This window comes from Microcaecilia unicolor, chromosome 6 (genome assembly GCF_901765095.1).
Source record: "Microcaecilia unicolor chromosome 6, aMicUni1.1, whole genome shotgun sequence".
In the NCBI taxonomy this organism is placed as follows: Eukaryota; Metazoa; Chordata; class Amphibia; order Gymnophiona; family Siphonopidae; genus Microcaecilia; species Microcaecilia unicolor.
In genome coordinates, this window is record NC_044036.1 from 225,160,207 (window position 1) to 225,185,540 (window position 25,334).

Consider the following 25,334-nt stretch of genomic DNA (forward strand, 5'->3'; position numbering starts at 1 on the left):
ATAAACTGGATGGGCTGAAGATAGGACCTAAAGTGGTGAACTGGATTAGTAACTGGTTGACGGACAGACGCCAGAGGGTGGTGGTGAATGGAGTTAGCTCGGAGGAGGGAAAGGTGAGTAGTGGAGTGGCTCAAGGATCGGTGCTGGGGCCGATTCTGTTCAATATATTTGTGAGTGACCTTGCCGAAGGGTTAGAAGGTAAAGTTTGCCTATTTGCGGATGATACTAAGATCTGTAACAGAGTGGACACCCCGGAGGGAGTGGAAAACATGAAAAAGGATTTGAAGAAGCTAGAACAATGGTCTAAGGTCTGGCAATTAAAATTCAATGCGAAGAAATGCAAAGTGATGCACTTAGGGAATAGAAATCCACGGGAGACGTATGTGTTAGGTGGCGAGAGTCTGATAGGTTCAGACGGGGAGAGGGACCTTGGGGTGATAGTATCTGAGGATTTGAAGGTGACGAAACAGTGTGACAATGCGGTGACTGTATCTAGAAGGTTGTTGGGCTGTATAGAGAGAGGTGTGACCAGCAGAAGAAAGGGGGTGTTGATGCCTCTGTATAAGTCGTTGGTGAGGCCCCATCTAGAGTATTGTGTTCAGTTTTGGAGGCCGTATCTTGCTAAGGATGTAAAAAGAATCGAAGCGGTGCACAGAAAAGCTACGAGAATGGTATGGGATTTGCGTAACAAGACGTATGAGGAGAGACTTGCTGACCTGAACATGTATACCCTGGAGGAAAGGAGAAACAGGGGTGATATGATACAGACGTTCAAATATTTGAAAGGTATTAATCCGCAAACGAACCTTTTCCGGAGATACGAAGGCGGTAGAACGAGAGGACATGAAATGAGATTGAAGGGGGGCAGACTCAAGAAAAATGTCAGGAAGTATTTCTTCACGGAGAGAGTGGTGGATGCTTGGAATGCCCTCCCGCGGGAGTTGGTGGAGAGGAAAACGGTAACGGAATTCAAACATGCGTGGGATAAACATAAAGGAATCCTGTTCAGAAGGAAAGGATCCTCAGGAGCTTAACCGAGATTGGATAGCAGAGCCGGTAGTGGGAGGCGGGGCTGGAGGATGGGAGGCGGGGATAGTGCGGGGCAGACTTATACGGTCTGTGCCAGAGCCAGTGGTGGGAGGTGGGACTGGAGGTTGGGAGGCAGGGATAGCGCTGGGCAGACTTATACGGTCTGTGCCAGAGCCGGTGGTGGGAGGCGGGGATAGTGCTGGGCAGACTTATACGGTCTATGCCAGAGCCGGTGGTTGGGAGGCGGGGCTAGTGCTGGGCAGACTTATACGGTCTGTGCCCTGAAGAGCACAGGTACAAATCAAAGTAGGGTATACACAAAAGTAGCACACATGAGTTGTCTTGTTGGGCAGACTGGATGGACCGTGCAGGTCTTTTTCTGCCGTCATCTACTATGTTACTATGTTCAAACATAATCTTAACAAAATCACCAAAGAAATCAACCAAAGCCTCCAAATCATGCACTCCTGGGCGGATGCATTCCAGCTAAAACTCAACGCAGAAAAAACACAATGTCTTGTACTCACTTCTCAACACAACATAAACAATTACTCTACCATAACCACACCACACTGTTCTCTTCCCGTCTCACAAAATCTGAAAATTCTTGGAGTTACCATTGATCGAAACCTCACACTCGACACCCACATGAAGAATAAAACGAAAAAGATGGAGTTTCCATGTGGAAACGCAAAAGAGTAAAACCTTTCTTCCTGAAACACATCTTCCGTACCCTGGTATAGTCATTGGTCATAAGTCATCTGGATTACTGCAACGCACTGTTCGCTGGCTGCAAAGAACAGTCTATCAAAAAACTCCAAACAGCCCAGAATACCACAGCCAGACTCATATTTGGAAAAACTAAATGTGAAAATGCAAAACCCCTAAGAGAGAAACTTCACTGGCTCCCACTCAAGGATTACGTTCAAGATCTGCACAATTGTACACAAAACTTATTCACGCAGACGCCCCAATCTACATGCTAAACCTCGTGGACCTACCTCCCAGAAACGCCAGAAGATTAGCCCGCAAATTTCTCAATCTGCACTTCCCCAGCTGTAAAGGTCTAAAATACAAGCTGACACACGCCACCACCTTCTCTTACATGAGCATGCAGTTGTGGAATGCATTACCTACAGCCCTGAAAACCATTGATGAAATAACTAACTTTCGCAAATGTCTGAAGACACATCTCTTCAACAAGGCCTACAAAGAGAATCCATAATCTTACAAAACTACCTCACCAACCCACCCAGTTATTAAAAACCAACTTCTATACTATCCTACCTAACACCTTCCTTCTCTCTTCCCTTATTTAATCTTTGTACATTACTAACTGTATCTGATATATTGGAATGACTATGTCATAACAAAACTCTGTAAGCCACATTGAGCCTACAAATAGGTGGGAAAATGTGGGCTACAAATGCAATAAATAAATAATGGTGTATGACTGTGGGCTAGATAGGAGCCGTTGGGCTGCAACCGACATTCCTGGTGCCACAGAGAGGGATCCATAGTGGTGCAGGTACAAACGTTCCTCCTCCCTAGTCTCAACCGACGAGGCCCCCCCAGACCAGGGACAACCGTCACCTCTTTGTTAGTCCGACAGAAAAGGAAGAGCCGCACAGCTGAGCAGTCGGCGGTGTGGGCCAGGCCCGGGTGAACAACTGCGATGCAACAGCCAGAAGCCCGTCCGGGCCAGGGCAGCAGACTCCCCACAAGAAGATGGACAACGGGGAGTTTCTGGCCGCGGCCCCACGGCGGTTGGGCCATGAACACGACGGCAACGAGTAGACCCGACTTGCCCCTCTACAATGAACGGGCTTCCCCACGGCGCTCCTGACCCGGAGAGGCACTGGAATCAGCAAATGAGGGCCGAACCACGCTCCAATGCCAGGTGAAAACCCATGGATGCCCGGACCTGCCCACCACCAGGGGATGTACTATCCTCTCGCACCGAGGATATGTCTCCAAGTGCTGCCCGGGAGGGAAAGGTTAGGACAGCCGATGTAGTTGGTGATTCGATCATTAAACATATAGATAGCTGGGTGGCTGGTGGATGTGAGGATCCTGGTGACTTGCCTGCCTGGTGCAAAGGTGGTAGACCTCATGCGTCACCTAGATAGGATTTTAGATAGTGCTGGGGAGGAGTCGGCTGTCTTGGTACATGTGGGCACCAATGACATAGGAAAATGTGGGAGAGAGGTTCTGGAAGCCAAATTTAGGCTCTTAGGTAGAAAGCTCAAATCCAGATCCTCTAGGGTAGCACAGGGCCAAAAAGACAGGCAGAGCTCCGGAGTCTCAATGCGTGGATGAGACGATGGTGCAGGGAGGAGGGTTTTAGATTTGTTAGGAACTGGGCAACATTCTGGGGAAGGGGGAGCCTATTCCGAAAGGATGGGCTCCACCTTAACCAGGTTGGGACCAGGCTGCTGCCATTTAAAAAGGAGATAGAGCAGCTTTTAAACTAGAAATGGGGGGAAGGCCAACAGTCGCTCAAAAGCACATGGTTCTGGATAAGGTATCTTGCAAGGATACCTCACAAACTTGGGAGATAGGGTTTCTGGATAGTGAGGTTGCACAACAGACCGTGGTAGGCCAGGTGCCCTTAAATACAACTAAAGATCAGACAAAAGATGGCAAATCAATAGTGTCAAGTACTAAGCATCATGCAAACAGGAACAACAAACATACTCTGAAATGTCTATATGTAAATGCTAGGAGTCTAAGAAATAAGATGGGAGAGTTGGAATATATTGCACTAAATGAAAAATTGGATATAACAGGCATTACTGAGACCTGGTGGAAGGAGGATAACCAGTGGGACACTGTCATACCGGGGTACAAAGTATATCGTAGTGATAGGGTGGACCGAACTGGTGGAGGGGTAGCATTGTATATTAACGAGAGCCTTGACTCAGATAGACTACAAATTCAGCAGGACACAAATCACACCTTTGAATCATTATGGGTTGAAATTCCATGTATAAAAGGGAAAAGGATGGTGATAGGAGTGTACTATCGTCCGCTTAGCCAGGATGAGCAGGTAGACGCAGAAATGATAAAAGAAATCAGAGACGTGAAGAAAATGGGCAATGTGATAATAATGGGTGACTTCAATTATCCAAATATAGACTGGGTAAATGTAACATCGGGACACGCTAGAGAGGTACAATTCCTTGATGAAATCAAGGACAGCTTTATGGAGCAGCTGGTGCAGGAGCCGACGAGAGAAGGAAAAATTCTAGACTTGGTGCTTAGTGAAGCTTATGATCTGGTGAGGGACGTTATGGTACTGATAACAGTGATCATAATATGTTCAGTTTTGATACCAACCTTGAAGTAACTATACACAGGAAGTCAAATACGTTAGTGTTTAACTTTAAAAAAGGAGACTATGATAAAATGAGAAGAACGGTGAAAAAAAACTTAGGGGGGCAACTGAGAGGGTAAAAACTGTACAACAGGCATGTACGATGTTCAAAAATACCATCCTGGAGGCCCAGGCCAAACATATTCCGCGAATTAGAAAAGAAAGACGGAAGTCCAAAAGACAGCCGGCGTGGTTGAAAAGTGAGGTGAAGGAAGCTATAAGGGCTAAAAGAAACGCCTTCAGAAAATGGAAGAAGGAACCGTCTGAAAATAACAAGAAGCAGCATAAGGAGTGTCAAAGCAAATGCAAGGCGCAGATAAAGAAGGCTAAGAGGGTTTACGAAGAAAAGATAGCATTAGAGGCAAAAAAAACATAGCAAAAATTTTTTCGGTATATTAAAAGCAGGAAGCCGGCAAAAGAATCGGTTGGGCTGCTGGATGACCGAGGGGTAACAGGGGTGATCAAGGAAGATAAAGATGTAGCGGAGAGATTGAATGAATTCTTTGCTTCGGTCTTCACCGAGGAAGATTTGGGTGGGATACCGGTGTCGGAAATGGTATTTCAAGCGGACGAGTCGGAGAAACTTACTAACTTCAAGGTAAACCTGGAGGACGTAATGGGGTAGTTCAACAAACTGAAGAGTAGCAAATCTCCTAGACCGGATGGTATTCATCCTAGAGTATTGATAGAACTGAAAAATGAGCTTGCAGAGCTACTGTTAGTGATATGCAATTTATCCTTAAAATCGAGCGTGGTACCGGAAGATTGGAGGGTGGTCAATGTAACACCAATTTTTAAAAAAGGTTCCAGGAGAGATCCGGAAAATAATAGACCGGTGAGTCTGATGTCAGTGCCGGGGAAATTGGTAGAGGCTATTATTAAAAACAAAATTACAGAGCACATCCAAGGACATGGATTACTGAGGCCAAGTCAGCATGGCTTTTGTGTGGGGAAATCTTGCCTGACCAATTTACTTCAATTCTTTGAAGGAGTAAACAAACATGTGGACAAAGGGGAGCCAGTTGATATTGTGTATCTGGATTTTCAAAAGGCGTTTGACAAGGTACCTCATGAACAGCTACAGAGGAAATTGGAGGGTCATGAGATAGGAGGAAATATTCTATTGTGGATTAAAAACTGGTTGAAGGATAGGAAACAGAGAGTGGGGTTAAATGGGCAGTATTCACAATGGAGAAGGGTAGTTAGTGGGGCTCCTCAGGGGTCTGTGCTAGGACCACTGCTTTTTAATATATTTATAAATGATTTAGAGATGGGAGTAACTAGCGAGGTAATTAAATTTGCTGATGACACAAAGTTATTCAAAGTCGTTAACTCGCGACAGGATTGTGAAAAATTACAAGAGGACCTTACGAGACTGGGAGACTGGGCGGCTAAATAGCAGATGATGTTTAATGTGAGCAAGTGCAAGGTGATGCATGTGGGAAAAAAGAACCCGTATTATAGCTACGTCATGCAAGGTTCCACGTTAGGAGTTACGGACCAAGAAAGGGATCTGGGTGTCGTCGTCGATAATACACTGAAACCTTCTGCTCAGTGTGCTGCTGCGGCTAGGAAAGCGAATAGAATGTTGGGTATTATTAGGAAAGGTATGGAAAACAGGTGTGAGGATGTTATAATGCCGTTGTATCGCTATATGGTGCGACCACACCTTGAGTATTGTGTTCAATTCTGGTCGCCGCATCTCAAGAAAAATATAGTAGAATTGGAAAAGGTGCAGTGAAGGGCGACTAAAATGATAGCGGGGATGGGACGACTTCCCTATGAAGAAAGACTAAGGAGGCTAAAGCTTTTCAGCTTGGAGAAGAGATGGCTGAGGGGAGACATGATAGCGGTATATAAAATAATGAGTGGAATGGAACAGGTGGATTGGAAGCGTCTGTTCACGCTTTCCAAAAATACTAGGACTAGGGGGCATGCGATGAAACTACAGTGTAGTAAATTTAAAACAAATCAGAGAAGCTTTTTCTTCACCCAACGCATAATTAAACTCTGGAATTCGTTGCCGGAGAATGTGGTGAAGGCGGTTAGCTTGGCAGAGTTTAAAAAGGGGTTAGACGGTTTCCTAAAGAACAAGTCCATAAACCACTACTAAATGGACTTGGGAAAAATCCACAATTCCAGGAATAACATGTATAGAATGTCTGTACGTTTGGGAAACTCGCCAGGTGCCCTTGGCCTGGATTGGCCGCTGTCGTGGACAGGATTCTAGGCTCAATGGACCCTTAGTCTTTTCCCAGTGTGGCATTACTTATGTACTTATGTTCTAATAGGCAATCTGTTTTTCCAATTTATCTGGTACCGAAAATGCTTCCCATCACCATGACGGCTGTTCCTTCATTTTTTTTTTTTGTTAATAGTCTTTATTGGCAAGAGAAATACACAAGTGTAGCCATGAACAAACTGTATCAATAAAAATACACTACATCAAAAAACATATATCAGCAAACATCAAACATAGAGGTCTCCCAGCTCAAACCCCCATCTATAAATGGTTATACAACACAGTACGTTAGCTATGAGACCTCAGCTGCCAACACGACTTGCCTTATTCTCTTGCACCAATTTTCATTTTCTCCCCACCCCTTCCACCCTCCCCCTCCTCCCCCCCTTCCCTCCGGAGACTTACTACATGGAATGACCAATTACCCAACTGGTGTTATTGTTCAAGTGTCCTCGTGCTGGTTAGCTTTGAGATATACTCGTAGCTTCTTTTCCAAATTTTATGCCCTGCAGACAATCTCTCCCTTTCACCCTCCAACTCCAGTTCCTTCCCTCCTTCCCACACTGCCATATGCTTCATAGCAGCGTACCATTGGGCAATTGGTGGTGGCTTTTTATCTACCCAGTGATTTAGTATGACTCTCTTGGCCAGCACCAGGGATAATAACACAAACCTACCACACAAGAACGGAATCCCCTGCCCCATCAACTCGGAGTCTAAACCCAGCAGTAATATTTTGTAGCTCCATTCCACTTGGAATCCAATTACCTCTATCAAATGCTGCAGAACTCCCCTCCAAAATGACTGCAACACCTTACACTCGAGAAAGTGATGTACCAGTGTACCCTCGTGATTTTCACATTTATCACAGTCCGCTGATTCCCATAGGCCCATTGCCTTTCCTCTACTCCTGGTGACATACGCACAATGTAGAATTTTTAACTGAATTTCATGGCAGCTGACGTTGGGGGTTATTCTGTATGCCAGGTCAAAACCTTTTTGTATCTCAGCTACTGAGACCTCCACCCCCAGCATATCAGACCACTTGTTGGCCAGAGAGACAGTCGTTGCACTGGGCATTTTTGTTTTGCCTAGGTGATACCAGCTTGAAAGCTTATTACTTCCCTCTGGCATCTGCTTAAATATCACATCTAAGGCTGTAAATGCAGGAATCTGCTTATCATTATTACGAACTGAAAGGATATAATGCCTAAGCTGCATATACGAAAAGGAAAATGATTTGGGTATATCCCATCTATTTTGACACTCCTCGAAGGATGGAACTAACAACTGCCCCCCCTCTCCCATCTGTCCTACAAATCTACAACCCCTCTGAGACCAGGCTCGAAAAGGAGAGATACCCTGCCCTGAGGGGAAATCGGGATTTGGAATTTGGAATTCTATGAATGGGGAAGGACCCCTAGCCTCTCCCACTTTCTGTCTCCACCAATCCCAAGCCATACTAAGTGGTTTCAATAAAGGGGACAATCTTGTCCTCCTCGTCCTAGAATGAAGGGCATTGAAAACTGACCATGGATGAGCTGCATTATCCCATACCTCCGGTGGTGCAAACTTATAGTGCCCCGTATATATTTCATGCATCCATCGGATAATTGCAGCTACATTGTACATCCTAAGATCTGGGAGATTGACTCCCCCCTCCTGCCTTGCCCGAGTAAGCTTTTGGAACCCTATTCTAGCCCGTCGCCCTCTCCAGATAAAAGACGAAATCACCCCCCCGATAGGCTGCCTCATCTTTGCTAGCAATCCACAGCAGCATCATTTGTAGAGTATATAATATCTTGGGAAACAGCACCATTTTGACTAGTGCCACTCTTCCCAGGAACAACACTGGGACCTCCCGCCATTTAGTACACAACTGTTTAACTTGATCCAATTTTTCGCAAACATTCTTCTTGTACATGACCGCACAGTCCAAGTGTAAGTAGACTCCCAAATATTTCATTGCCCCTTTTGCCCAAGCTAAGGGAAAGTCGGGTTGCTCTCTACATGCGCAACTAGCAGACAGTGCCATAGCTTCCGACTTGTCAAAATTTATGCTTAACCCTGAAAAGGTTCCAAATCGTTGAATAATATCTATTAGTATGGGTATCCCTTTGGACGCCTGCCCTAAGAATATTAACATGTCGTCCGCAAAGAGATTAATTTTATATTCGCTCTTCCCCACACTAATACCCTGCACCTTCTCTGATTGTCGGATTTTACTTGCTAAGGGTTCCAAAGCCAGTACAAAAAGCATGGGTGACAGGGGGCATCCCTGTCTAGTACCTCTTTGTAACTCAAACGACGGAGAAAGCGTATTATTAATTAAGATTTGTGCAGTAGGATTCCTATACAAGGCTCGAATCCCCTGTAAAAATTCCCCCAAGATTCCGAACTGCGGCAACACCCAGAAAAGATGATCCCACAGTATTTTGTCAAACGCCTTCTCCGCGTCTAGACTCACTAGCAGGTTATCCCCCTGTCTACCCCCCATTTCCTGAAGCACACTCATGGCCCTTAGGATGTTAGTGGAGGCATACCTTCCTGGAACAAACCCCGTTTGGTCTGTGTGTACCAACGAAGGTAATACCTTTCCCAGGCGGGCGGCCATAATACCAGCAAAAAGTTTAATGTCTTGATTTAAGAGGGAAATTGGACGGTACGATCCTAACAGTTCCTTATCCCTGCCCGGCTTTGGCAATACTAAAATTGAAGCATGCGTCAGAGTACCTGTAGTTCGCCGCTCTTGACAGAGTGCCTCACACAGGTCACTAAATGGGCCTGTTATCTGCCCCCCAGTATCTTATAATATTCTGGGCCCAGACCATCTGGGCCTGGGGCCTTGGCTAATTTGAGTCTCTTTATTGCTTGCTGTATCTCCTGGCCTTGCACGGGTGCATTAAGGCCATCCCTTTGCTCTTGAGTCAATGAAGGAAGTCTTAGATCTTTAAAAAAGGTCTCTCTCTGTTCTCTATCATAGTGCCCCTGATCATAGAGGGTCTTATAAAAATCTACAAAGGCTTTCTGAATGTCTTCCTCCTTGTCCACAAGCTTCCCATTTCCTCCCTTAATGCGGGTTATCACTTGTTTTGCTGCTCTACCTTTTACCATATTAGCCAGCAATTTCCCAGTTTTGTTACCCCATCTGTGAAGACGGTATTTATATAGTTGAATGTCTCCCAACGCCCTCTGATTAAGTAAGTCGTTGATCTTGGTTTTTATCTCTTTAAATTTATTCTGGGCTGCTACATTCCCTCTTACTGCTGCTCCTCGTGTCTCTTGCAACTGAGTTAAATTCTCTATCAGCTCTTTTTCCCTCCGTTTGCGAGAGCTCGCTGTGTATGCTATGATTTTTCCTCTCATAACTGCCTTCCCCGTTTCCCAGAGTATTAACGGGTCTACCTCCCCTTTCTGATTATCTACTAAAAAGAGCTCCCATTCCCGCAGTATATACTTCCTGAAGTCCGGATCCCTATATAAGGTAGGGTTCATGCGCCACCCTTGCTGATTTCTCACTCCCCTTGTTCCAAGCTCCACCCATATTAAATTATGATCAGATACTACTTCCACCTCAATTGCTGCAGCCCTGCTCACGGAGAACAGTGATGGGGAAATCAATATGTAATCTAATCTGGCGTGGCATTTATGTACATTTGAAAAATAGGTGTATTCTCTTTCATCAGGGTGCAGTGCCCTCCATATATCTACCAAACCTAAGTCCCTTTTCAGAATTCCTATACCCCTCTCCTCCATTCCCTTAGGCCGGCTCTTTGGTGGGCTGCAGTCAATCAGGGGATCCGCCGTTATGTTAAAGTCCCCTCCTACTATTAATTGATATTCTTGTAACTGCATTAAGGTCAACAGTAAATGGGAATAGAACTTCTTAGAGTATATGTTAGGGGCATAAACCGAACAGAATGCTACCTTCATACCCTGGACCACCCCCGCCCACACCACATACCTTCCCTCAGGGTCCTGGATGATTTTATGACAAACTATCTCTAGTCCCTTGCGCATAAGGATGGCCACACCCCTCTGTCTACTATTATATGAGGAGAAGGCTATGTCTCCCACCCAGCCCTGTTTTAATTTGTGGTGTTCCGGTGCGGATAAATGGGTTTCCTGCAGCATAAAGATGTCTGCTTTCATTTGCTTTCCATACTGCAATATTTTCTTTCGTTTAATCGGGGAGTGCACTCCATCTACATTGAGCGATGCCACCATAACACTACCCATTTTCCCAATCCTTCATCACTTCTTTCTTAAGCCAGTAAACCAGTGATTCCGTTAGGGGATCCGTCCCAGCATCGGTTCCCCATTTAATATCCCAACTTTCCCCCCTTTGCACACGAAGGTTCCTTTGCACCCTCAGTGGTGTGTCATTCCTCAGTCTCCCCTTAAGTCTCCCCCCCATCCCCTTCCCTGCATCTCTCCCCCCCAAACTCTTCTCGAGTCAGCTTTCCACTCACCCCCTTCATCCCGATGCCTCAATGCTGCAAATTCTCTCTCATCACTCGCACCCCCACTTGACCACTCCACATTCGCTCTATCCCACACATACCCCCCCCATTTGCATGAACCATCCCACCAGACCTAACACAAGCACATATCCCACCCACTTCCCCTACCCCCTCCCCTGATCAGTTGAAAACCCATTTCTCAACCACCTCCCACAAACCAGACAGCAACATGCTCCCTTCCCCCTACTGCCCCCCTCCTCCCCTCTGCAGTATGGGCACCCAACTATAGCAAACCTTCCATAATTCTCCCTCAATAAAATCCCTATCACCTAACACTTTTTAAATGTACACAACAACTGTACAAAATTGCAACATAACCTACTAAAACAGCTGAAATCACTGTGCTGTACCACTTTTATGCTGCTGCTTGCTTAGTTCAAAAGTTCTGCACTGAGCAGGTCAGTGTCAGGCAGGTATCGGTAGGTGCAGGCTCTCAGGGAATTTTATGGACAAGCCTTTACTGATCCGACCTCCAATCCTGCACTATTTCACAGATGACATCAACCTCTCATACCTTGGGCCCTCTGCTATATTTGTGGCCAGCAGTTTGTTATGTTGGCCAAATCAGGCTCATCTGTCCTTTGTGGTGCAAATGCAAAGTTCCGAAGGAAGGATCATCTGCAAGCCTCTGCACTCTGACAATTAGCTGTTAATTACTCAAAACAATTTAACTGCAGCCCTTTCAAGTCAATTGCTGCTCACCACCATAACTCACTCACAGTTCACTGCTCCTCCTGTCTCCTTTGATCGTTGGGAACTTTATCAAGAAAGGCTCGCAGCTCCTCTGCTTTTGTCAGTGTGCAAGTGTTATTGTTGTACGTAATCCGCACTCTGGCTGGGTACTGGAAAGCAAATTTGATGCCTTTCTCGTACAGTTTAGTGCAGTACGGGGCTAACACTCTCCGCTGTTCCATTACTCTGGCTGAGAAATCTTGAAAAAGCAGGATCCTTCCGCCCTTGTACTCCACCTGTCGTAGCTTTTTGAATTTCTCCAACAGCATGGCTTTAACCACATAACTCAGGAACCTGGCAATTATCAGTCGTGGCCGGCCTTCCTTTTCTCTCCTCGGACCTACTCGATGTATGCGCTCCACTTGTCCCCGACCGAAGTTTGCACTCAGCCCAAGCTGCTGCGGGAGCCAGCTTTCTGCGAATTCTTTGAGCTCTACATCTGCAACAGATTCAGGTAGCCCCACTATGCGGATATTGTTTCTCCTGCCTCTGTTTTCTTGATCCTCTATGCGATCTCTCAGAGTGTTTATTTGTTCTTCCATCACCCGAAGCCGGCCTTCTGCTGCCATGTGCTCTTCCTGCGAGGCAATTCTTTCTTCCGCTTCCTGCAATCTAGCCGCGTGGGTAGTGATGCATTCCTTTATTTCATCCATGCCCTCATTTAATTTTGCCAGCTTGTCATCTAATAGTTGTGACATATGTTTCAGGGAAATTTGCACCATTTCTTCATGTACTGGTGTCGGGGTCTGTGGCTGTAGCAGCGGGGATAGTGAGTTCGGTGCACTTGATGGGCTCAGCGACGCCATTTTTGTTTTCAGCACGCTGCCCTTCTCTTTCCCTGTTTTGGCTGATCTAATTGGCATTCCGCTACCCCTCCAGCCGATCTGGACACCGATCACTGCCTCCTGCTTTCCTGTTATGGCCAATACCTTTTCCACCCCGTTTAGGGTGTTGTAGATACCATCAAAAAGGGGAATTAAGGCACAGGGGAAGGGAGCTGAGCTTACAGACGTCCGATCAGCCCTTCAGCATCACGTGACCCCCCCGGCTGTTCCTTCATACATTATCTTCATTGCCCACATGAAGCTCATGGCCAAAGGGGAGGGACTGTCCTGGTCTGCCATCTCGGTATCAGTGCTGAAGCCCTTTTCCTTTCCTTTTCACAGTTGTCTGCTGCTCATAAGTGCCTATCAACTCCTGCATCAAACCAGTAACGGTTCCTGAAAGTGTCCTATGGAGCCTAATGTGGTAAGAGACAGCATAAAAACATGGAGTAGTCTGATTGGAGCATACAAGGTTGGGAGCAGAGATTCTCACCATCCATCTCTGCTTATGGTGTCCTGTGATCCCAAGTGTTTTATTGTTATATTGATGTATTATTGTAACCTAATTAGGAATATAGGGAGGATATACATTTATTAAATAAACAAAATAATCTGGGGGATGGGCAAGGCTCATGGAAAAGCCCTGGAGGGGAAACCTTCTTGGCACTGTGTCAAATCTGACTGGAGAGGGAGGAGTTTCAAGGGCAATGAGTTAGAACAAGCATGTTGTTCTTTGTGGTACTGAGGTTATCATATGGATGGAGTTATCGAGGCCCAGAGAGTGTCACTTGGCACTAGAATCAGAATCTTTTCAGTGCGTACACAGGATGATGTGCCCTTTCTGTGTGGGATTGCTCTATCAAAGAGAAAGACGACCCTTCATTCTCTCACTATTAAAGTATCTGGTTTCTTATGCAAGGAATAGCCTAATTGAAATAACTTACTTTTTCTCTCCAAATATTCTTTGAGCTTCGTACCTTCTGAATTTTCAAGCTCTAGACTAGGAGACATACAGACACACAGTTTTTAATGCCAGGTGAGGGCCCCACAGACCATTAGTGTTCAGTGAGTGACATCTTATGTTTACATTCTGGGTATTTCTTGAAACCTGGTTTACTAACGGCATTTTTAAGAGTAGTTCTGCTACATTAAACACAATTTTGGGAGTTAGTGGTTGTCACTGAATAACAGACAGACAGAAAACTGAAGGGAACTGTCACTTGTTGTACAGTGGGCATAAGAACATTAAGTGTTGCCATACTGGGACAGACCAAAGGTCCATCAAGCCCAGAATCCTGTTTCCAAAAGTGACCAATACAGGTTAGAAGTACCTGGAAAGATCCCAACATTTTATGCTGCTTATCCTAGAAATAAGCAGTGGATTTTCTCCAAGTCCATCTTAATAATGGCTTATGGACTTTTCTTTTAGGACGGTATCTAAGCCTTTTTTAAACCCCGCTAAGCTAACTTTTTTTTACCATATTCTCTGGCAATGAATTCCAGAGTTTAATTACACACCGAGTGAAGAAATATTTTCTCCGATTTGTTTTAAATTTGCTACTTTGTACCTTCTGTGTACTCCCTAGTTCTAGTAATTTTGGAAAGAATAAACAAACGAGCATGTTTACCTGTTCCACTCCACTCATTATTTTAAATGACCTCTATCATATCTCCCCTCAGACATCTTTTCTCCAAGCTGAAGAGACCCAGCCGCTTCAGCCTTTCCTCATAGGGAAGTCGTCTCATCTCCTTCATCATTTTTGTCGCCCTTCTCTGTACCTTCTACTATATCTTTTTTGAGATGCAGTGACCAGAATTGTACACAGTATTCAAGGTGCGGTCGAATCATGGGTTGATATAATGTCATACAATGTTTTCCGTTCCTTTCCTAATAATACCCAACATTCTATTTGCCTTCTTAGCCGCCGCCGCACACTGAGCAGAGGGTTTTAATGTATCATCAACAATGACACCTAGATCCTGTTCCTGGTCGGTGACTCCTAATGTGGGACCTTGCATCACGTAACTTAGTTCGGGTTCCTCTTTCCCACATGCGTCACTTTAAACTTGCTCATATTACAAGTCATCTTTCATTTGGATGACCAGTCTCGTAAGGTCCTCTTGCAATTTTTCACAATCCTCTTGCGATTTAACAACTTTGAATAACTTTGTGTAATCAGCAAATGTAATTACCTCACTAGTTACTCCCATTTGGCTCAGTAAAACTTTCTAGATATGTCTGTGTACTGGGAGAGGGTACAGGCAATGCATTTGTCACTGCTTGTGTAACTGTAGTGTCCTGCTTGTCCACAGAGAAAACCAAAATAACAGCAAATAAAGATCACATAGCATATCTAGTCTGCTCATTCACACCAACACAGAGAATCTCTTTGATAGAGATTCTCTGTGTTTGTCCACGTTTTCTTGATTTCAGATACAAACCTCATCTCTATCATCTCCTTCTATAAATAAAACATTTAATGCTTTTTACTAAAGAACAAATCTTACAAAATCCTTACCATGTGGTGCCCAGGAATCTCCCAGAAGGGTGCCACATCACTCGGGCCACTCTCATCATATGCCCCTCAATATCAGCTACTGGCTCATCACTGCATAAAAAGCAAAATTGGTACCATCAATGATAATTCAGAATAATAGGCCAAAATGCTGGCTAGCTTCATGCTTAGTACATGGGTCTTGGTCCAATTTCTCACCCTGGCTTTTACAATGTGGAATATTCTGGAAGTAGTACCAGTTCCTGCATGATGTTGAATTGAGCTGTCGGACATTGAGCAACAAGCTTCACTGGGGTTTTTTAAATGCCAATATTATTATTTTGAGCTCACTGGATTTATTAATTAGAGCCACTTAAGGCTTTTTCATTCCATTTTTACCTATAATCTTTATCAGTAACATTTTGTATACATTTTTAAGTGGACTACTGCTGGTCTGAATTTAAGCGGATACAATGTGTGACCAGGCTAAAGTAACTGAGGCTTCTTAATGCCTCTAGGAGACCTACCTCAGTAGTTCAAAAGGCAAATCCCTGGCTTAGAGATCACAGCTGCAGACTTGGATCCTGTCTGGAAAAATAAGGTCAAGTTTCTGGAAAGTGCTCAGCAAAGGTTCAAAGAAGAGTGACCAAAAATGAAAAAGGGGATGGTCCTCCTCTCATATGAGGAAAGACTAAAGAGGTTAGGGCTCTTCAGGTTAGAAAAGAGAGGATGAGGAGATATATGATTGAGGGCTACAAAATCTTGAGTGCTGTAAAACGAGTAGAAGTAAATCGATTTTTTTGCTTATTCCCAAAGTACAAAGACTAGGGGCCACTCAAGGAAATTACATGGAAATACTTAAAAAAACAAAACAAAACAGGAGGAAATATTTTTTCACTCAACGAATAGTTAAGCTCTGGATGGAACTCTTTGCCGGAGGATGTGGTAACAGCAGTTAGCGTATCTGGGTTTAAAAAAAGGTTTGGACAAATTCCTGGAGGAAAAATACATAGTCTGCTATTGAGACAGACATGGGAATGCAACTGCTTGCCCTGGGATTTGTAGCATGGAATGTTGCCATGATTTGAGTTTCTGTCAGGTACTTGTGACCTGGCTTAGCCACTGTTGGAAACGGATAGTGGGCTAGATGGACTTTTGGTCTGACCCAATATGGCTACTCTTATGTTCTTATGCAAGTGGCAGTGAGCATGAAATCCAAGAGGTTACAGTATTGAGAAAAGGTAAGCAGTGTGTTTGAGACCCTCCAATGGGAAATGGTTAACATGGTGCTGGTGCATACGTGACCCATGAGGGCAACATGTGGAACCTACAAGGTTACTGAAGAAAAAAGAAGGGGTTCACACCTTCCACAAATCCAACAAGGAAAACAAATGCAGAGTGGAAGAAAATCCAATCCAAGAAACCAGTCAGAACTCACGGAATGAGAACTCCTAATAAAATCTATTTGGAGTTCTCATTTCGTGAGTTCTGACTGGTTTCTTGGATTGGATTTTCTTCCACTGTGAACCTACCTACAAGGTTGTAATATTGGGGGATAAAGTCAGTTTGGTGACAACAAATATAGGGGGAAAATGATTTCTAAATGCTAAACTTAGCAAATACAATTTGCAAGCACTGTTCCTTCTAAGCTCCTATCTGATGCCATTCTATTAGCATACACGTACGCATTCGGATCCGCATATAGCGTCCACACCGCCTGATGGAACCAACCCTCTATCCCATATGCCTTTAACACCCCAAACATAAACCCTCAGTCCACCCTATCAAACGCTTTTTCTGCATCAAAACTAGTAAGTAAAGCTGGTGTTCCCCCCAATCTAAGCGTCTCTAATGCTGCCAAGATCCATCTCATATTTTTCGCTATCACCCTCCCTTGTGTAAACCCCACCTGTGGTTCTGACACTAAGGATGGCAGAATGCTCGCCAGCCTATTAGCCAAAATCTTGGCGAGGAATTTTACCTCGGTATTAAGCAATGAAATAGGACGATAGGATTCCGGCTTATCTGCCGGCTTTCCTGGCTTCTGTAAGACTACTATTTGTGCGACATTCAAATGCACTGGGAACTTCTCTTGTTGAACATAGCCCTGAAAAACGTTCATCAGTACTGGGCTAATTTCCTCCTGTAATAATTTAAACATAGTAACATAGTAGATGACGGCAGAAAAAGACCTGCACGGTCCATCTAGTCTGCCCAACAATTTAAACTCATATGATAGTCCCGTCTTATCTTATCTAATTTATCTAGGAATCTTCACGATATTGACACATCTCTATCCTCCCATGTTTCAAACCTCCTCTCGACTGTGGCACCATCCACGTCTGTCAACGAGGCTGTTTCTTCTTACAACAATACTCTATCCTCTGCCTTAGACACTCTTGCACCTTTGATGACCCGCCCTATAAGGCGTACAAAACCCCAACCTTGGCTGACTTCTAATATCCGCTACCTACGTTCCTGTACTCGCTCCGCCGAACGCCTCTGGCGGAAATCTCGGGCCCTTGCTGATTTCTTACACTTTAAGTTCATGCCGACCTCCTTCCAATCTGTTCTTCTACGCGCCAAACTGGATTATTATATCCAACTGACCAACTCTCTTGGCTCTAACCCTCATCTTCTCTTTACCACATTGAACTCTCTCCTCAAGGTGCCCCCTCCCCCAACTCCCCCTTCATTATCTCCTCAGACCCTTGCTGAATTCTTTCATGACAAGGTTCAAAAGATAAACCTTGAATTCTCTACCTCGCCACCTCTCCCTCCACTAGTCCGTTCCCCTCTCTCTCCTTCCCCTTATTCCTTTTCCTCCTTTCCTGAAGTTACTATAGAGGAAACTACACTTCTCCTTTCTTCCTCAAAATGTACCACCTGTTCCTCTGATCCCATTCCCACCCACCTTCTTAATGCCATCTCACCTGCTCTTATTCCTTTTATCTGTCACATTCTCAACCTCTCACTTTCCACTGCAACTGTCCCTACTGCCTTTAAACATGCTGTGGTCACACCTCTCCTTAAGAAGCCTTCACTCGACCCTACAGTGGGGGAAATAAGTATTTGATCCCTTGCTGATTTTGTAAGTTTGCCCACTGACAAAGACATGAGCAGCCCATAATTGAAGGGTAGGTTATTGGTAACAGTGAGAGATAGCACATCACAAATTAAATCCGGAAAATCACATTGTGGAAAGTATATGAATTTATTTGCATTCTGCAGAGGGAAATAAGTATTTGATCCCCCACCAACCAGTAAGAGATCTGGCCCCTACAGACCAGGTAGATGCTCCAAATCAACTCGTTACCTGCATGACAGACAGCTGTCGGCAATGGTCACCTGTATGAAAGACACCTGTCCACAGACTCAGTGAATCAGTCAGACTCTAACCTCTACAAAATGGCCAAGAGCAAGGAGCTGTCTAAGGATGTCAGGGACAAGATCATACACCTGCACAAGGCTGGAATGGGCTACAAAACCATCAGTAAGACGCTGGGCGAGAAGGAGACAACTGTTGGTGCCATAGTAAGAAAATGGAAGAAGTACAAAATGACTGTCAATCGACAAAGATCTGGGGCTCCACGCAAAATCTCACCTCGTGGGGTATCCTTGATCATGAGGAAGGTTAGAAATCAGCCTACAACTACAAGGGGGGAACTTGTCAATGATCTCAAGGCAGCTGGGACCACTGTCACCACGAAAACCATTGGTAACACATTACGACATAACGGATTGCAATCCTGCAGTGCCCGCAAGGTCCCCCTGCTCCGGAAGGCACATGTGACGGCCCGTCTGAAGTTTGCCAGTGAACACCTGGATGATGCCGAGAGTGATTGGGAGAAGGTGCTGTGGTCAGATGAGACAAAAATTGAGCTCTTTGGCATGAACTCAACTCGCCGTGTTTGGAGGAAGAGAAATGCTGCCTATGACCCAAAGAACACCGTCCCCACTGTCAAGCATGGAGGTGGAAATGTTATGTTTTGGGGGTGTTTCTCTGCTAAGGGCACAGGACTACTTCACCGCATCAATGGGAGAATGGATGGGGCCATGTACCGTACAATTCTGAGTGACAACCTCCTTCCCTCCGCCAGGGCCTTAAAAATGGGTCGTGGCTGGGTCTTCCAGCACGACAATGACCCAAAACATACAGCCAAGGCAACAAAGGAGTGGCTCAGGAAGAAGCACATTAGGGTCATGGAGTGGCCTAGCCAGTCACCAGACCTTAATCCCATTGAAAACTTATGGAGGGAGCTGAAGCTGCGAGTTGCCAAGCGACAGCCCAGAACTCTTAATGATTTAGAGATGATCTGCAAAGAGGAGTGGACCAAAATTCCTCCTGACATGTGTGCAAACCTCATCATCAACTACAGAAGACGTCTGACCGCTGTGCTTGCCAACAAGGGTTTTGCCACCAAGTATTAGGTCTTGTTTGCCAGAGGGATTAAATACTTATTTCCCTCTGCAGAATGCAAATAAATTCATATACTTTCCACAATGTGATTTTCCGGATTTAATTTGTGATGTGCTATCTCTCACTGTTACCAATAACCTACCCTTCAATTATGGGCTGCTCATGTCTTTGTCAGTGGGCAAACTTACAAAATCAGCAAGGGATCAAATACTTATTTCCCCCACTGTACTTGTCCCTCTAATTACCGACCCATCTCCCTCCTCCCTTTTCTCTCCAAATTACTTGAGCGTGCTGTTCACCACCGCTGCCTTGATTTTTTCTCCTCACATGCTATTCTTGACCCGCTACAATCTGGTTTTCGCCCTCTCCACTCAACCGAAACTGCGCTTACTAAAGTCTCCAATGACCTATTACTGGCTAAATCCAGAGGTCAATATTCCATCCTCATCCTTCTTGATCTTTCCGCTGCTTTTGACACTGTCGATCACAGCATACTCCTCGATATCCTGTCCTCACTTGGATTCCAGGGCTCTGTCCTTTCCTGGTTCTCTTCCTACCTCTCCCTCCGCACCATTAGTGTTCATTCTGGTGGATCCTCTTCTACTTCTATCCCTCAGCCTGTCGGCGTACCTCAGGGTTCTGTTCTTGGTCCCCTCCTCTTTTCTATTTACACTTCTTCCCTTGGTTCATTAATCTCATCCCATGGCTTTTCCTACCATCTCTATGCTGATGACTCCCAAATCTACCTTTCTACCCCTGATATCTCACCTTGCATCCAAACCAAAGTTTCAGCGTGCTTGTCTGACATTGCTGTCTGGATGTCTCAACGCCACCTGAAATTAAACATGACCAAAACCGAGCTTCTAATTTTTTCCCCCAAACCCACCTCCCCGATCCCCCCGTTTTCTATTTCTGTTGATGGCTCTCTCATTCTCCCTGTCTACTCAGCTCGAAACCTTGGGGTCATCTTTGACTCTTCTCTCTCCTTCTCTGCTCATATCCAGCAGATTGCCAAGACCTGTCGTTTCTTTCTTTACAACATCCGTAAAATCCGCCCCTTTTTTTCCGAGCACTCTACCAAAACCCTCGTCCACACGCTTGTCACCTCTCGTTTAGACTACTGCAATCTGCTTCTTGCTGGCCTCCCACTTAGTTACCTCTCCCCTCTTCAATCGGTTCAAAACTCTGCTGCCCGTCTCGTCTTCCGCCAGGGTCGCTTTACTCATACTACCCCTCTCCTCAAGTCGCTTCACTGGCTCCCTATCCGTTTTCGCATCCTGTTCAAACTTCTTCTACTGACCTATAAATGTACTCACTCCGCTGCTCCCCAGTATCTCTCCACACTCATCCTTCCTCACACCCCTTCCCGTGCACACTGCTCCATGGATAAATCCTTCTTATCTGTTCCCTTCTCCACTACTGCCAACTCCTGACTTCGCGCTTTCTGTCTCGCAGCACCCTACGTCTGGAATAAACTTCCTGAGCCCCTACGTCTTGCCCCATCTTTGGCCACCTTTAAATCTAGACTGAAAGCCCACCTCTTTAACATTGCTTTTGACTCGTAACCACTTGTAACCACTCGCCTCCACCTACCCTCCTCTCCTCCTTCCTGTACACATTAATTGATTTCATTACTTTATTTTTTGTCTATTAGATTGTAAGCTCTTTGAGCAGGGACTGTCTTTCTTCTATGTTTGTGCAGCGCTGCGTACGCCTTGTAGCGCTATAGAAATGCTAAATAGTAGTAGTAGTAGTGCTACTTTATGTGTATACCTGACCTTGATTTTCTGGACACAGACCATAGAAGTTTGCCCAGAACAAGGCCCACCTCCCAACCATCCCCGCTTATCCCCACCAGCTCTGCCACCCAATCTTGGCTAAGCTTCTGAGGATCCATTCCTTCCGAACAGGATTCCTTTATGTTTATCCCACGCATTTTTGAATTCCGTTACCGTTTTCATCTCCACCACCTTCCACAGAAGGGCATTCCAAGCATCCACCGCTCTCTCGGTGAAAAAATACTTCCTGACATTTTTCTTGAGTCTGCCCCCCTTCAGTCTCATTTCATGTCCTCTCGTTTTACCGCCTTCCCATCTCCGGAAAAGGTTTGTTTGCAGATTTATACCTTTCAAATATTTGAACGTCTGAATCATATCACCCCTGTTTCTCCTCTCCTCCAGGGTATACATATTCAGGTGTGCAAGTCTCTCCTCATACGTCTCCTGTGGATTTCTACACCCTAAGTCTGTTCATCATAGGCTCAGGTTTTTTCTGAGCCTATGATGAACAGAGGATAGCTTTTGCATCCTTTTAAGCTCCGACAGACGTTACCTTAGTTTAGGAGCTCTGTGAGGCTCTTTTTCCTCCTCCTTCAGATGGTGGATTGTTTAAGATATAGGCAATACCATTCATCGTATCATTTTCATTTCAGTGGGAAAAAGTGTATTGTGTAAACAATTTATTTATTTGTGACATTTATATCCCACATCCCAAACAAGTTTGAGTTCATTTCAATTGTTGAGTTGATTCCAATTGGGTGAGGTTAGGACCAGGTAGAATTAAGCGGTGATCATTTATGTAACGAAGAAGGCCAGCCGGTGAAAAAGGAATGGTGAGAAAAGAGAAGTATGGCGGAAGACCAAGCCTGTGGGCCTTGAACATAAGAACCAGTAGTTTGAACAGTATGCAGTGATTGACCGGAACCCAGTGAACTCTTTGGAGCAGTGGAGACACATGATTGTAAAGATGTGCATGACATAACAGCCGAATGACTATATTCTGCAGGGATTAAAGCTTCTTAGTACTAGCCTGAGTGCAGCCTAAATAGATTATATTGCAATAATCTAGTTTCGTAATAAGTAAAGAGAGGATCAGTGAGTGGAAAATATCAGAACTAAAATAGTGACGTATTGCTGTTGGAGATCTGAGGTGTAAATGGTAGATATGAATCAAGGATGACCCCCAGGTATCTAACCCTATCAACCCACTCATTACTTTACCTCACCCATTTCTATTCTTCTATCACCTTCTCGCACTACTCCAACCAGAGTTACACCTAATCACACTGACCACCCTTCAACATCTTCTGTCCTTCTGTGACTGTTCTCTTGTGCTTGACTGCTTAAATATTTTAAATTTAAATGCTTTACTTTTTGTCTATTAGATTGTAAGCTCTTTGAGCAGGGACTGTCTTTCTTCTGTGTTTGTACAGCGCTGCGTACACTTTGTAGCGCTCTAGAAATGTTAAATAGTAGTAGTAGTAAATTAATCGACTGGCTGATAAGAATCAAAAGAACTGGGGGGACAGATGGTGCAGAAAAGCCACCTGTAAACCAACAAGCCAAGGTTTTGTCTTTGTTCAGCACTAAGTTATGGTCCTTGAGCCAGATACCAGTGGACTGAATTAAAGATGCCAGAGGACTAAGAAACAGGTTGAAGAGGAGAGGCGATACAACAGAGCCTTGTGGGTCTCCACAGGGCAGGGATCAGGGGAGGCTCTAGATGAGTTAGTGACAACTTTGTAGGAATGATTGGAAAGGAAGGAAGCAAACCAAGAGAAGACAGGCCCTGAAAGACCAAGAAATGAGAGGAGGGCTAGCAGGAGAGGTCCATGAGATCAAAGGCAGCAGTGAGTTCGAGAGAAACGGCTAGTACCACATTGTGCTTGTCCAGATGAGTGTAAATTTCGTTGAGTACAGCAGTGAGAACAGTTTCAGTGCTAAGATGTTCTCTAAAGCCGGACTGTTTGGGGTGAAGGGCAAGAGACTGTTCTACATAGTTGTGAGAAAATGATTTTTCCAAAACCTTGGAGAGAGAGCACAGATTTGAAACAGGCCGGTAGTTTGCAGGAATTTGTGGGTCAAGGGTAGTTTTCTAAAGGATGGGCCTGACAATAGCTGATTTCCACTGTTGTGAAATCTGGCCTAAAGAGAGACTGGAATTGACCAAATACAGTATTTGCGGCATAAGTTTTAGGGCTGGACATTTCAGTCAAGCAGAGGGAAAAGGATCCATTTCTGAGTAAGTAGACCTAGTTCCAGCAAGAGCCACAGAAAGAGGAAACTGAAACATGGACCAGGAAATGGACCCAGGGAGAGGGGGAGAGAGCTGCAAAGAAATGGATACATTTGGAGGAGTGGGAATGCACAATTGGGAACTTGTTCATTAAGTCTTGGACCTTGGTGAAAAAAATACTGCGAGGGACATTCAGCAGTGGGAGTGGGAGTAAGGGAAGGTCCTGGGGCACAAGGGGATGACACCAAAGTTTTCTTCCTCTCAGACTTGTAACTACTTCATTTATTAGTATCACATTTTTCTCAAATTATATGGACATAATCATTTATATATAAGCATCCTTTGCTCTATACTGGCAGTTTGGTGATCTAATTATTATATGTAAGTGGTCTGCTTGAGTTTTAATGTTCTAATATAATTTATATACATGTTTGTTCATGTTATACTGTTTATATAAAAATATTTTATATGTTAGATTTCTTAGTTTTTAATTGTATACATATCCTTGTATCATGTTATTTTATATTATTTTATTATACATATGTTTTAATTATTTACATCTTATGAATGTGTTAATGGCTTCACAATAGCAATCTTCTTTTAGAGTTTCTGAACTCCTAATGAAGGCAGTCTTGCTGAACACGGCCCATGTCGAGTCCTTAGGTTTTTTTGATGATCTGAGATCCATGTGTTTTCATCCCAGTAAAGAACAATGTCTATGAAACTAGGTTTTCCCTTTCCTTATTGGTTTGATCATCCCCACTGTGTTTTGTTTTTGCTTGTTTGGATTGTGAGGTTCTTTGGCTCTTTTCCTTTTCTGTGTATCTTAATTCATTCCTTAGTTTAATCTCAAACCTCTACAATGTGAGGTTTACCACCAGTCCATCTACAAATTGCATACATAATCACAGTACAGTCTTGATTATCCAATGTAAACGGGACCAACCCATTGTGGGATAAGTAAAAAGTCAGATAATACGGAAAACACTGCAGAAACCTCTCAAACAAAACATAAACAAAGGCATAGAGTTCCCAATTTTCAAAAATTGTTCTAAAACAAAGATTTTTAATAGAAATAAATGTGATGACATCACCAGGGAGGTCTGTTACATATGCCAGATGGTCAGATTAACGAAGATTGGATAATCAAGACTGTACTGTAGAAAGCTGTTTTCATCTTGTAAGGGTGACTGGTAGTACATTTTCTCTATATATACCCTTGGGGAGCATATCCAGCTTCAGTGAGTTTTTAAGCGTCAGAGGTGTGTAATTTCAGTTCTCAGGGGGGGGGTCACAAGCATATCTGATCTTCAGTATATCTGCAAAAAGTATTAATCAGGTATATTGCATACAGTTTTTTTTTCTGGGTCATGTATTGTCATATTTTAGGTATTTTGAACACCAGACTTGTTTGGACTTCCAGGAATTGGAATTTCCTACTCCTGAACTAGATTGTAATGCTTCCTAAATACATTGGGGGGGGGGGGGGGGGGCTGATTCTAGTTACCGAAAAGACGATTTCTAAAAACACAAAGCAGTAAAACTAAGATGACAATGATTCTTTCCCTTGTCTCTGATGAAGGAAAGAATCATTATCATCTTTTTTGCCAGTGCCAAATAGAAGCAAAATTTGCATCTCTGGAGACTTAGGTTCTCATTTTCAAAGCACTAAGTGCTTT

The 25,334-nt window shown here is 44.3% G+C and overlaps 1 protein-coding gene across 4 annotated transcripts in view; it reads right to left on the bottom strand.

Moving 5' to 3' along the window:
* PRPF4 (pre-mRNA processing factor 4) overlaps positions 1 to 25,334 on the bottom strand; it is a 682,089-nt gene that overhangs the window by 71,321 nt on the left and 585,434 nt on the right. For all 4 annotated transcript variants that reach the window (XM_030206511.1, XM_030206510.1, XM_030206512.1 and 1 more), the window contains exon 10: positions 15,246 to 15,335. In XM_030206511.1, coding sequence (XP_030062371.1) covers positions 15,246 to 15,335 — 90 coding nt within the window. The remainder of the gene's footprint in view (positions 1 to 15,245; positions 15,336 to 25,334) is intronic.